We start from the raw sequence: 15204 nt of genomic DNA, 5'->3' as shown, positions 1-15204 counted from the left end.
TTCGTAAATAATTCCACAAACATCACATTCTTCTCACATTGGATTTTAAATATATAGAGTCCACCGTTGACATAATCAAAGTCATTAATATTCATCCAAGAGAAGAGAAGAAAAAAAACAAAAAAAAACACTCACCCCTCCGCATTTATTCTTGCTTGCAATATGGGTGATTGCATTAATAAAGTTTACTATAAATCCCTTGACGTCGTTGATATGCCTTTTTTTCAACATATTAAGCGGCAATTAAGTGCGGATGCTGTTGTCAAAGATGATCTCGTCCTCCTGTCCCAGAATTTTAGGCAGCCACTCTTTTAGAAAATCCACTGTGTTTCTGCCTTCCACTCCCTCTGGGAAACCAACAAGACGTAAATTCTGACGACGAGATTGATTCTCAAGTTCATCAGTTTTATCTTTCAGCTGTTTAATTTCGTCGTCAACAGCCAATTTGACATACCCAACATCTTTGTGAAGGCCCGTTACCGCTTCTTCTGTCTCCAGCTGCTTGGTTTCTACATCTACCATTCTCATATTTATTGACTGTAATTCGTTTCCCATTTTCTCCAAGGATTCTGAGAACTTACTCAGGCGTCCGTCGATTAACTTCTGAATTCTGAGAAAACCTTTTTCCATTTCTGCATGGAACCATGGCGGCGGGTCGGATAGTGGCAGTCTCATTTCCTGAGTTTCTTCTTTTTTATTGTCCGTTTTCTTTGGATTCGGCATATTTGTCGAAATATTCAAAGTTATTATTTTAGATAAAGTACTTTCGTTGAAATAAATGTCTTTAGGGAAGGTTATTTAGAAGGAGTTATTCGGAAGCTCTAAACGCTGCGTCTCACTCTAGTGCCGCCATTCCCGGAAGCCCAGGGAACTAATTTTATGTCCCGGTTGTTCAACCAAGTCCTGTCTCAGTTGCATGTTAAACATGTCGTTTCCATCAAACATTGAAGACTATGTTACGAACTTACTGTGTTGATTCAGAAAAAGAGTGGGACGAAGGATTACCGTTGCTGTTGTTCGCTGTGCGTGAAAGTGTTCAGGATTCTCTGGGATTTAGCCCCGCGGAGTTAGTTTTTGGGCATGTGGTGCGCGGTCCACTCAGGCTGCTAAAAGAGAACTGGTTGTCTGAAGAAAAACCCACTTGTAATCTTTTAGATTATGTTAGCTCGTTTAGAGAACGCTTGCATAAAGCTCGAGATCTTGCTCAGTCAGCTCTGTTAAACGCTCAGGTGAAGATGGAGCATTTTGATAAAAATGCAATTGCACGTTCTTTTGTGAAGGGAGACAGAGTTTTAGTTTTACTACCACTCCCTGGCTCTGCTCTGCAAGCAAAATTTTCTGGACCCTATGTGGTGGAGCGAAAGCTCAGCGATACTGACTATATTATCTGTACTCATGATCGACAGAGAAAGACCCGTGTGTGCCATGTCAATATGTTGAAGCGTTATTTTGCTCGGGGTGAACAAGTGGAGTTAAAGAGCTCTACTGTTCCAGTTGCTTCTCTTTCGGTGGTACCACCTACCTGTGGGAATGAAGATTGTTTAAACCTACGGAGTATGCCAGTATCTGGTGTCAGACTGAATAATTCTGAAATTTTATCAGATCTTAATTCTCATTTGTCTCATTTAATTGAGAATCAACGAGCTGACATTGTGAATTTGATCCAGTCTTTTCTTGGACTGTTTTCGGATGTGCCTACCCGGACAAACGTCGTTCAACATGATATTGAGGTGAACGACTATCCACCTATTAAGCAACATGCGTATCGTGTCAATCCAGCTAAACGAAAAATCATTGACTCTGAAGTTAAGTATCTAGTGGATAATGATTTGGCTGTTCCGAGCTCAAGTGCTTGGAGCTCGCCCTGTTTACTTGTTCCGAAGCCGGATGGTACCTACCGATTCTGTACGGATTACCGTAAGGTAAATGCGATAACAAAGCCTGATTCATTTCCTTTACCGTTAATGGAAGATTGTGTGGATAATGTGGGGTCGGCTCAGTTCGTTACGAAACTCGATCTTTTAAAGGGATATTGGCAAATTCCCTTAACTGAACGTGCAGCCAAAATCTCTGCTTTTGTCACCCCAGACAATTTTCTAAATTATACTGTGATGGCTTTCGGGCTTCGGAACGCACCAGCAACGTTCCAGCGTTTAATGAACACCATACTGGCTGATGTTAAGAACTGTAAAGCTTACTTGGATGACATCGTGGTGTATTCGTCTAGCTGGAACGAACATATAGACACTCTAACCACTGTTTTTACGCGTTTGCTTAATGCCTCCCTCACGTTGAACTTGGCTAAGTGTGAATTTGCCAAGGCAACCGTCATGTACTTGGGAAAGCGAGTTGGACAGGGACAAGTGCGTCCTGTCGCCCAGAAAGTACAAGCAATTGTTGATTTTCCTGTACCTCAAACCAAGCGTGATCTTCGCCGTTTTTTAGGAATGGCAGGTTATTATAGAGCCTTCTGCCGAAATTTCTCTGATGTGGCTCTGCCATTAACTAATCTTCTCCGTGCCTCGCAAAAATTCTTATGGACTGATGACTGTCAACACGCATTTGAGGCCGTGAAAAGTTTGTTATGTAGTACTCCAGTGTTATCCGCACCGGATTATTCACGTGCGTTTAAACTTGACATTGATGCTAATGCTACTGGAGCCGGAGCAGTTCTTTTGCAAGATGACATCCACGGAGTTGAGCATCCCGTAGCGTACTTCTCAAAAAAGTTTCTGAAACATCAGTTATACTATAGTGTTATCGAAAAAGAAGCTCTTGCTTTATTATTGGCGTTACAACATTTTGAAGTGTACGTGGGATCAAGTTCTATTCCGGTGCTTGTCTTTACTGATCACAATCCACTGGTATTCTTGTCTCGAATGCGCAATGCAAATCAGCGAATTATGCGCTGGTCCTTGTTTATTCAAGATTTCAATCTTGAGATTCGTTATAAAAAAGGGAAAGGACAATGTATTAGCAGATGCCTTATCTCGTTCTTTCAGTTTTGTTTAAAATCAATTTGTATTGATTTTTTTTATGTGTGGGGGTGTTACGATATTCTGCATCTGTCTTGTTTTGTGTGTGGAGTTTTGTTTTTTTCCCTTTCAAATGTCTGTGCAGGGATTGGCTGCTGTGGATAGATCGCTATTGGCTAAGCCTGCGGCTGCTACGTTTAAAAGGGCTGCGCTCCCAAAAGATGGAGAGCTCATTCTGGCGTTGGCCTGCTGGCGTGAGGAGCTCCGGATTCCTTCTCCCGTCGGCAGATCACGAACCACAGTTTTTTTGTTTAAAGTGCTTCAATTACGTTTTTGTTTATGCTTTAGGAGCGTAGGGGTGTCCTGCCATTTATTTTGACTTTCTTTGTAATTTGTTTACGTTAGGGAGTTAGGGAAGTTGATTATATTTTTGTTTCTTTTGTTAGGGTAATTATTTATTTTATTTTTAAGCTGTTATGTTTGTTGTTTTGGCCTTGGGGCACCCTGAAGCCATGGCTCCTTTTATTTGATTTCTTTGTATTCCACCTTAATAAATTTTGTGTGGATCTTAGTTTGCTGTCTGTGGTGATCTGTCGGCTGGAGTCGGTTTCCCTGTTATCCACCAAACTCACGCCAGCCCCTTCTTTTAATAGAACGGGACGTAACATTTTGGGATTTTTTTTTTTCCTTAAGAAAAACCAAACTGTCTGTATCGGCATCGGCCGATATTCTGAATAATCGGCTCTCAGTATCGGCAGAGAAATTTAGTATCGTTGCACCTCTAACATAAATGTTTAGATGTGTCAATTAGTATAAAGACTCTCTGTGACTAATATTTTTTTATTTTGACAAGTTAGCTGCAATCACACCGTCTGTGAAGCTCCTCCCACATCAATCACTCCATCAGTGAAGCTCCTCCCACCTCAGATACATAGTCAGTAAAGCTCCTCCTACATCAATCTCTCAAACAGTGAAGCTCCTCCCACATCATCAGTTAAGCTCCTCCCACATCCAACACACCATCAGTGAAGCTCCTCCCACATCGATCACACAGTCAGTGAATCTCCTCCCACATCAATCACACCATCTCCTCCCACTATTTATTTTACATTAGATAATTGTGTCATTGATCAAATGTATTTAATAGTTCTCACTACAGAAACCATGGGATTTTTGCCTATAATGTTTTAAAAAAAAATGGAAATGGGAAGCTCAATGTAAGTCATTTATGTAAATTTCCAATGACGTATAATCCTCAAAATGGCATTTAGATGCATTTACACAGACTATTTTATGCTGCTCAGAGGGAAACTAATGAATTTAAACTGCAGTTAATTCTTTGATGTTGCAAAATTAAACTTTGATATATAAAGTGATTTTAAAATTGAAATGATACTTTAAATATGAAACTTAAACCGCCAGTAGGTGGTGTCAAGTTACTGTTAATGAGCAAATTATTGAGTCATTCATTTAGCTGATATGTTCAAATGGCTGATCATTTCAGGAACAAAGTTTTTGACTTTGTTAATGAGTAAGTCACTGAATCAATTACTCAACTGATTTGTTTAAATGGACTGAAGTATTCAGTAATGAAACACTAAATTGTGTTGCTCAGAGATGCAAAACTGTGGATTGAACTATTTTTGTTGACGAAATAGAGCAAAACTTAATATTAATGTCTTAAACTTTTGTTTAAAATCAGTATCATATTTGCAGTCATGCTGAAATCTGGGGAAAACACGACTGTCTTTGCATCATTGATTAACTATATCATATGAAATGAATATAGCCTAAAAGACAAATACTCAATATAGGGGTATTTTTACTGCATTAAACTGAATAAATAACACAGTGAGAGAACACTCTTTCAGACCTGATGGAAGTGAGCGAGGAGAGTGAAGAACTGAGTGAAGTGGAGGAGAAACATCATGACAAACCTGGAGAAAAACCTTTGAGTCGCTCAAAGACTAAAAAGACATTTTTAAAGAAAAGAAGAGCCAAGAAATCTACAACCTGCACTCAGTGTGGACAGAGTTTATCAACAAAACAACATCTTGAACGTCACATGAGAGTTCATACTGGAGAGAAGCCGTTCACATGTAATCAGTGTGGAAAGAGCTTCACAAGATCGGAATACCTTAAAGAACACATGAGAATCCACACTGGAGAGAAGCTGTTTACATGTGATCAATGTGGGAAGAGTTTCAGTCAATCTGCACACCTTAAAGAACACATGATGATCCACACTGGAGAGAAGCCATTCACATGCGATCAGTGTGGGAAGAGCTTTAAACGAAAACCATATCTTAGACAGCACATGAGAGTTCACACTGGAGAGAAGCCATTCACATGTGATCAGTGTGGGAAGAGATTTACGCAATCATCATACCTTAAAATTCACATGAGGATCCACACTGGAGTGAAGCCTTTCACATGTCATCAGTGTGGCAAAACATTTCTTCTGGAATCAGCTCTGAAGACACACCTGAGAGTTCATACGAAGGAGAAGCCACATTCATGTTCTTTGTGTGGAAAGAGTTTTTCATGGCTGCAAAATTTACATACACATCAGAAAACACACACTGGTGTGAGAGAGTACATGTGCTTTGAGTGTGAGAAGACTTTCACTACAGCAAACTGTTTAAAACTGCACCAGAGAATTCACACTGGAGAAAAACCTTACAAGTGTTCACACTGTGACAAGACATTCAGTCGGTCATCAAATCTGAAAACACATGAGATGATCCACACTGGAAAGAAACCTTACAAGTGTTCACACTGTGACAAGAGATTCAGTGATTCATTGTATCTGAAAAGACATGAGAGGATCCACACTGGAGAAAAACCTTACAAGTGTTCACACTGTGACAACAGATTCAGTCAGTCAACAGATCTGAAAAGACATGAGAGGGTCCACACTAGAGAAAAACCTTACAAGTGTTCACACTGTGACAAGAGATTCAGTGCGATAGCAAATCTAAAAAGACATGAGAAGATCCACACTGGAGAGAAGCCGCTCACGTGTGATCAGTGTGAAAAGAGTTTCTCTTTTAAAAGTCACCTGAAGTCACACATGAAGATCCATACAGTGCAGACACCACATCAGCACAGTGGAGAATAAAACCATATCCGTACCAGCTGGACTAGATCGCCATGGAATGGAATGGAAAAGTTAAGCAAGGAGAACAGTTTGGCCCAACGGTGGAAAAGTGGCTAAAGTCTCTTCTGTATAAGTTATTTTCCTAACATTCATGATGAGTGTCAGGACAGTTTGTTGGTTGATTTGTGTTTGCTTGTAAAGTTTCTCATTATTATTGGAACGGATCTGATTACTCTAGTGAAAAAAAAGTATGCTAAGTATACTTGCAGCCAGACTAATTATCAGTATACTTCAAGTGCGTTAATGATTAGTTTACTTAAAGTGTGCTATTTTGAAACAACTGATTTTGTGCTAAGTATATTTTAGCTGTAATTAACACAACTATAAGTATATTTAGTGTACTTTTGTGTGTTAAATTGGAACAACTTCAAGTATGCTTAGTATACTTTAAGTATATGCTTGTGTAGGGACTAATTACATGCTTGATTAGTGATATTAAAGTGTACTTAATTTGTGTTATAAGTATACTTTATTTGTGATTTAAGTACATTACAAAGTAATTATGAGTGTCTTCCAAACACACAAGCAATATACTATGAATATATTATTTTACCTTCTTCTCAGGACAACTTTGCTTAACTTTTTTGATCTACTTCAAATGTTGACTACTGTACTTTGACATAATCTCACACAATAAAGTATTATAATTGTGCTACCATTTAAATACAGTTTAACAAATTACTTAGGTGACACGGTCTCAGTCACATTCTGTTTGTTTTGGTTGTCATCTGTCACATGTGCTCCTTTGTTCAGTTTTCCCGCCACCATCTAACACCATGGACACTAAGAAGATCATTCACAGCTGTGTGTCATTTTAGTTAATCATCTGTGTATTAAAGTTCCTGTGTTCATTGCCCGGTTTCGTATGCCTTGTGTTGTGTAGCGTTCCTGCCTGTACCTGTAGGATTTCCTAAGTAAAGACTTATTTTGATCTTAATCTTCTTCATTTTCGTTGTGTGTTCCTGCACGAGCAACTCGTTACATTAGGTGATGTTTTCCCAAAGTTTAATGCATTTGTTTAAGGCCATTAAAATAAATAAAATGTAACAACATTACTAATGAAGAGACATACTTCATTAACAAATCCAATGGTTTTTATTTAAACTTAACATGATTTTAACAAAACTTACCATGTTTTTCATTATAGAAGAAAAATATTGGACCAGTGGTGACCCTCTACATAAATACAAATTACACATGTGATGGTCATAATCACTACAGTAATTACGCTAGTCCTGTTGGGTTGGGAGAGCACAGTACCTATTGATCCCATTTCCTCTTTATGAATGGAGTAGTGTTAGCTCAGGAGTGATGGAAGTGTGCAAATGCCAAAAAGATGGTTGTGATTTTCTTGGTTTGAGGTAAATCAAACTTTTACTGATGTTTGATGAAATGGTTTGTGATTGTGTTGGTTTGTGCATGGGCTGGAAAACAGTTGTAGTAAGCTGTTGTCAGGTACGGCAACACCAGATCATTTGGAGGGGTGTGCTAAACAAGAGATAAGGTATAGTACATCTGAGGTACGTAGGAGTCCTGCATTGATTCTAGAAGTTTTAAAGGAGGCCTATGACCATCCTTATTCTCTGACTGCCTCTCAAAAGCTTTTTTTTTTTTTTTTTGACAGAAAACAGAAGGTGGGTGAGGGGTTGCGGGAATCTTCTCATTCAAACATAAATTTCTCAGTTTTGCGGAGAGAAGCGATGCTGTTTTGGGAAGAAAATATGTGCCTGACAGAGCCCCCTACAGTTTAGCACCAGAAGGTGCAGCGGCCGAATGTTCTGGTATTACTACTACAAATATCCCTGATAAGACTGATTCTCTTCTTTTTGAGCTTAGGGAGGCTATGAGGAAACAGGAGGAGAAATTAGAGGGCCTTGCACAATAGGTAGCACGACTGCAAGTTTATGAAAGGAGACAGGGACAGGAGCCCAGGTATGATTCAGCAGGAAGACCTATTTGTTTTAGATGTCAGGGGGTAGGACATATTGCAAGATTTTGTTCAGATATAAATGCTGTTAGTGACAATCAGGCAACATCATCTGAGTTGGCTTGGGGGACAGCTTTCCCAGCTAAATATGCAACAGGGAAACAAATTCCCTCTGTAGTTAGGAGCCAGACTACAGGAGGGGAACAGTTGGGCTCAGATGGTTCCACCATTTTATGGGAAAGAGTATTTAATGCACCTACAGGGCCAACCCCGGTTATGGATCTATATATAGGGGAAATATGTGTTCCATCTATGATAGACACAGGCTCCATGGTCACTATTATAACAGAGAATTTCTTTAAGGAACATTTTGAGTGTAAAGGGGAGGATATCCTAAAAGAATGTGGGTGGCTGACTTTAAAAGCAGCAAATGGCCTTTCTATACCTTATTTGGGTTATTTAGAACTTGATGTTAAAATTATGGATAAGGTATTGCTACAGCATGGTGTTCTGGTGGTGAAGGATCCAACAGATCCTGTAACAAAATTGAAAAGGAAAACTGTTCCAGGATTGGTTGGCATGAATATAATAAAAGACTGCAATGAAATTTTGTCTGGTCCTTTTAATGTAGTGCCACCAGGACAATGTGCCCAAGTGTATCAAGGTTTTGCAAAAGTGATGGCCACCACATCTGTATTAGTACCTGCAGGCTCTATGTGTTTGGTCCCCGCTACAGGATTTCAGAGCACTTGTGATTTAGATATTGCTTTGGTAGAAGGGTTAGAGGTAGATGAAGGGATTTTACCTGGTGCCCTTGTGTCTCCAGGTTTGGTAAGGGTTCAAGGCGGCCAGCTAGCTGTTGCTATTGTAAATGCTGGTGCTTTATATATCAGCTTGGCCCCTCACACATGGCTGGCACGTTTGCTTGTAGCTGAGGTAGTAGCAGGAGGTTCAAAGCCCATTTCTTTTCAAAACATAGGCCCTGGGGAGGTTCAGATCTCATTATGTTCAGAAGAGGCTTTGGTTTTTAGTCATGAGGCCGGATCTACTCTTTCAGATGATTTTCACTTTGAATGTCCCTTTTTGGAAAGCCAACAGATAGCTCAGCTCAGCTGATGTGTTCACTTTCAGTGATAATGACTTAGGGTGTACTGCAATCATACAGCATGAGATACCAGTCACGGATGATGTCCCAGATCGTTAGCGTTATCGCGTCTTCCTCCAAGCCAATATGACGAAGTGAAGGATCATATTAGACAGCTTTTGGAGCAGGGTATTATTAGTGAGAGCTGTAGTCCCTATTCCTCACCTTTGGTTATTGTTAAGAAAAAAGATGGCAATATGTGTATGTGTGTTGACTATAGACAGTTAAATTTAAAGAAAAAGAAAATATGCTTACCCACTCCCTAGGATAGAGTCCCTTGATGCCCTTAGTGGGGCCTGACTTTGGACCTCTCTAGTGGTTATAATCAAGTGGAAGTTGCTGAGAAAGACAGACAGAAAACTGCTTTTTGTGCTCCATTTGGACTGTATCAATTAAATCGTATGCCTTTTGGGCTTTGTAATGCCCCGGGAACATTTCAGCGACTTATGGAAAGGATTTTAGGTGACCAACATTTTCAATCTTTGCTTTTATATTTAGATGACGTGGTGGTGTTCTCATCATCTTTTGAACAACATATTAGTCATCTTAGGTTAGTTCTATCACATTTTTGGGAATGTGGCTTAAAAGTAAAATGGAGCAAATGTGCACTTTTTCAGTGCCAAGTTTCTCATCTTGGACATGTAATATCTGCTGAGGGGGTTGCAACAGATCCTGAAAAGACTCAGGTGGTGCCCCATTGGCCACGACCAAGTACGGTAAGCGAACTTAAATCCTTTTTAGGCTTTGCAGGATACTATAGGCGATTTGTGGAAAATTTATCTAGGTTAGCAGGATCTCTTCATGCTCTGGCAGCATTTGCTGCACCAAAGGCAGGCAAAGCAAAGATCGCTAGAGTGCCTCTTTCTGAGTTGTGGGGTTCTGAGTGTGAGTCCACTTTCCAGGTATTAAAAGAGAAGTTAGTGACGGCTCCAGTCCTGGCATATTCAGATTTTACAAAGATCTTTTATTTAGAAACTGATGCTAGCCATCATGGCTTATGAGCAATTTTTTCCCAATATATAAAGGGGGGAAGAAAAACGATTGCATATGCAAGTCGTGTTCTGAGACCATCCGAGCAAAACATGGAGAATTATAGTGCTATAAAGTTAGAGTTGTTGGCACTGAAATGGGCGGTTTCTTGTGTATCGGCGTCAGCAAACCTGGTAAATTGGCGAGGGCTAAAGAGCATGGTGAGACCTTGGAACTCCTGTGGCAGTGGGAGAAGTTGATAGAGGAGGAAGGAGTTTTGTATCTTCAATTTGTGGATACTAAAAGGGTGTCAGCCTGCTGTTGGACTGCCCACACCTCACGTGAAAACACAGGAAAGCTACATGTGGTTGTCTGCTCATTAACAGTCAATATATGATCATTCGCTTGAATCTGATTAACCCTCAGGGGTCTGAGGATTTTTGGGACCCTGGAGAAGTTTTGACATGCCCTGACATTTGTGCTTTTTTCAGTTGTTCATAAACATATTAATGGAAAAAGTGTCATTACACTGTATTCAGCACAAACTAGGCTACAATAATATGTGAGGAACATGTATGTACATGTTTGTGTTTTTGAAGGAATAACGTTTATGCGTGGTTATTGAAAAAACAAAAAACTTAAGTCACTGAAATAAAGCCAAAAAATATATATTAAATCTTTGTTCACAAGACTTCTGGGTATTTGAGGTTGTAGACTAGAGTTTTTGCTTCAAAATGAGGTAAAAATTATGCTGCCTGCTTGTTCATATAAAACAATAGAGAGATTTAAATTTTCTAAAACATCTTTGGTCAAGAAACACAGTATGCGTGGAGGCGTGAATCTTCATGTATAATGGGTGATTCTCACCTGAGAAGACAAAAGAATCACATAATAATGACCTGAAATGACTTGCATATTAATGAGGCCTTTCAGTCAGGTAGGCTGTGAAAAAACCCTCTGTTGATCATGTCTCAAGCTCATCATAATGTAAATCAAACATACAGAAAAAACAGCAATACTGTGAAATATTATTACAATTTAAAATAATGGTATTCTATTATATTCTTTAAAATATAATGTATTTCTGTGATGCAAAGTGTCTGAACAATTATGTTACCTCTAAGGCATTTCATATAGGCTTTTAGCTTAAAAGCATGCACATTTGGAGAAATATTGATGGATTCTCATATGTTTGTCAATTTTCTATACAGAAGAGTATTATTTATTCAGGATTTATTGTCATTACTATGAGTGCTGGATACTGTGTTTTCATTCATACTTGCAGCCGGAGGGCGCTCTGTACACCTTTAGTCCACAAATGCCTGAGCACTAAAGAAGAATAGGCAATCCAGGAAATCACCGAACTAACAGAGGCCAGAGATCGCTAACTATGGCTATTCAAAACACTTTTCAAGACAATAAATACACGATTGAGACGATGTATGCATGTATTGACTGAATTTGCCTCTGAATAGCGCTGGCTCCGTGGGCGTGGCCGCATTAGCGGATAATGAGCTGAATCACGGACTTCTGACATGGCTCAATTTTCATACAGATTACATAAACAGAGAATATTTGTTTTCGATTTGACTTACACGATTTAAAACCTGACATTTCAATGTTTTTTTAGACATAAGTCTAATTTTTTTGTGATTAGTATTCACTAAGTTACAGTTCATTTTCTGAGAACTATCAGATTGGACTTCCTTCAGAGGGAGACGAGAGATCATGCATCATGTTAGTTTTCTTTATTTTACAAAAAGCACAACATTTTGTTATTACTCTGAGTGTACACAAATAAAAGAAGATATTCCACAGATTAAAATGGTGTATAACTCTTAATTGTATGTGCAACATTAACGGAGTATTTTGAGTCTCTTTCACACTGGTAAGAAAAAAACGCGGTGGTATCGCCGGCGATACCCTCAGACCTCAGAGTGTTAAATACATTTCCCTCAAATACAGGGTTAGCTACTAACTGGGTCTGCCGTGACAGCGCATCTGCACCCACATTTTGACGCCCTGGCCTATAATGCATTTCAAAATCAAATCTAACCAACTCTGAAACCCATCTCTTCTCAATGGCTCCAAACTTGGCAGTCTGCAGATGGCTCAAGGGGTTATTATCCGTAAACACAATAAATTTGTGACCTACCAAATAGTCACAAAACTTATCTGTGACTATTGGCCAGGAATGTTTCAAGATATTGAAATGTATTGTAGGCAATGTGAGAGATGTATTCTAGACAAGGCCAAATTAAACAGGTGCTTCTACCTCAGAGCCTAAAGGAGGAAGTCATTCGTGGGCTACATGATGAACATGGGCATCAGGGTGCTGAGCGCACCTTTAAGTTGGTTAGAGCTAGATGCTATTATGGCAAAAGCCCTAGTGCCCAAGCTAGTAACTGAAATGGGCAGTTTGTTATCTAGAAGACCACTTGAAGTAGTAGCTATGGATTTTACCGTTTTAGAGCCTTCCAGTGATGGTAAGGAGAATTTCTTAGTCTTTACCAATGTTTTCTCGAAATTTGTGGTTGCAGTACCTACCAGGGACCAAAAAGCAGTGACCATGACCAGATCTCTTGTTAGGGAGTGGATTCACAAGTATGGAGTTCCACAATGAATTCATTCGTATCAGGGGAGATGTTTTGAGGCAGAAGTGTTTCGAAACTTATGTAAGATGTATGGGATTAGGCAGAGTCGAACTACCCCCTATCACCCACAGGGCAATGGTCAGTGTGAGAGGTTCAACCTTGCATAACTTATTAAGGACTCTCTCACAATCCAAGAAAAGAAGATGGGTCGAATATTTACCAAAAGTAGTGTTTGCTTATAATACAACTGAACATGTGAGCACTGGCTATAGCCCATATTTTCTGTTTTTTGGGCAATCAAAAGTTACCAGTTTACATTTTGTTCGGAGTAAGCCAGACAGATGCTGCAGAGTCAGTCGATGAGTGGGTGGTGGGTCATCATGAGCGATGTAAAGAGGCTTACCAAAAAGCAAGAGGACAGATGCAGAATGTGGCCGAAGTTAGAAAGAGACAGATTGGTCCACCCTCATTACAGAGTTCTTTGCAGGTGGGTCAACTGGTTTATCGTAGGAATCACAATTTTTCAGGAAGACATAAGATTCAAGATGTGTGGATGTCTACACCTTTTAGAGTGATAGCTAAGCCAGATGACACTAAAGCGGTGTATACAATTGCTCCTTTGAATGGATCTTGCCCACCTAAAAATGTATACCGAACAGAATTGAGGCCATGTGGTCCAGGTATGGTAGATTCATTCCATCAGGATGTGCAGAGCCATAGTGACATAGTCTCTGATAGTGAGTCAGATGAAGCATGGGTTGTGAGGGGAGAAGCCTCAACTGAATCATTACCAGGGGTGGGAAATAGATCTGAACATGAGTTATGTAGTGAATCAGGCATGGATTTCGGGGAGCAAGGGGATTCAGAAGAATTTCAAAGTTTTGAGGAAGTTGTTCAATCACCTCCAGCCCAATTGCGATGTTCAAGTCGGCAAACAGTAGGGAAGCACCCTAACCCATTTAATTTACCCAGATTGCTTGTGTCAAATGGAGATGGGTTTATAGAGTAGATCATTTTTCACTACATTGTAGTAAGCTGTTGCCAGGTACAGCAATGCCAGATAGATGGCTGCGATCTTTCTTTCTTTTTTCATTGAGGTAAATGAAATTTTCATTGGATATGTTCGATGTAATGTTTTTTTTAGATGTGATATTTTGAATAATCATGTATCAAAATATTTTGTGCAGACAGTAATGATGGTTTGTGTCTGGGTTGGACAACAGTTGTTGAACGCTGTTGCCAGTTATGTTTTTATTTATGTATGTTATTTGATGAATGTGGGGTTTTTAAATTTTTTTTTTTTTTTTTTTTTTTTTTTAATATTGTAGCACAGTAATTGTTTTTTTCTGGCTCTGTTTTAGGAGCTGGCCTATGTCACTGTTTTGAATTATTTAATTTGGAGTTAAAGTAGTGAATCTTTATATGTGATATACTGGGAGGTGTTGGACCCTTCCGGTATCAACTTGCTACAACCTAAGCCTATGTATGTGATGGGTTTTAGAGTTTTCTTTTCTGTTGAGTTGTTAATAAATGAGGTTTAAAAAGACAACTGAGTCTTAATGTGTATCACAGATAGGCTTTACACACATATTCCATTTTCTGATGAGCTTCTAATTATAGTGACCGCAGAAACTTGTGAAGAACAGAAGAAAGATAGGTCAAGGTCAGACAGCAGTATCAACTTTATATTTACGTTTACAATAGTCTGTCTAAATTCTACATTGAACCAATACTATTTTTGAACAGTAAATGAGGATTAGCAGCAGGGAACTGTATCAGTATGGCATGTCGATATTGTTTTTGGTACATAGTCAAGCATACAACACTTTATGAATTATTTTTGGTGCTGCATGCAAACATGTGCCATAAATCTCCATACACAAACTCAAAAAGGAGATATCAAGCCAAAATCTCGCTTAAAGCAAAAAAAAAAGCAAAAGCAAAAAAAAAAAAAAAAGCTTGTTAACTGGTAGACTACAACTTACCTCCAAATAGCAGGACTTTTCCCCGGTTCTTTCAGGATCGTGTAGGCCATTAAATTCCTAGCCGGTTGTCGTCGCCATCACGGTCAGGCTGCGATGTCACTTGATTGAACTGGTCAGAATCCCCAAGATTATTTAAATTATACATTGCGACATTATACTTCACCTGAGTGACTGATCGAGGGGGATTCAGATGAGGACCGTGACGTCAGCAGCTCTGATTGGCTGAAGGCAGTGAGCAACAAAATCTGATTGGTCACAGACAAAGTTGAAGAGTGTTTTGTGATGCGTCTCTAAGCACCTTTACCTTATTTTTATTATTCTCAGGTTAGGTAAGAAAGTCAAATCTGACCTAAATTATAAGCATTTTAAAAATACTTACAATCAGACAGAAGACTTCTCTGTGGTCTGTTCAGGCTCAACGACTTAAATTAATGCCACATGAGGCAGAGT

The 15204-nt window shown here is 39.3% G+C and overlaps 1 protein-coding gene across 2 annotated transcripts; it reads left to right on the top strand.

Annotated features, from left to right (window-relative positions):
* Positions 1-3841: 3841 nt before the first annotated feature.
* LOC137016973 (zinc finger protein 271-like) lies at positions 3842-7040 on the top strand. 2 transcript variants are annotated; one of them, XM_067380834.1, is made up of 2 exons: positions 3842-4028; positions 4847-7040. In XM_067380834.1, exon 2 carries the CDS (start codon positions 4852-4854, stop codon positions 6094-6096), a length of 1245 nt encoding a protein of 414 aa, XP_067236935.1. In that variant the 5' UTR covers positions 3842-4028; positions 4847-4851; the 3' UTR covers positions 6097-7040. The 2 variants fall into 2 exon arrangements, with proteins under 2 accessions (XP_067236935.1, XP_067236936.1); XM_067380835.1 differs by having other exon boundaries at positions 3886-3968.
* Positions 7041-15204: the final 8164 nt, after the last annotated feature.

This window comes from Chanodichthys erythropterus, chromosome 3 (genome assembly GCF_024489055.1).
Source record: "Chanodichthys erythropterus isolate Z2021 chromosome 3, ASM2448905v1, whole genome shotgun sequence".
Taxonomy (NCBI): domain Eukaryota; kingdom Metazoa; phylum Chordata; class Actinopteri; order Cypriniformes; family Xenocyprididae; genus Chanodichthys; species Chanodichthys erythropterus.
Note: the sequence above shows the minus strand (reverse complement) of the source record. Positions and strands in the feature narration are given on the sequence as shown.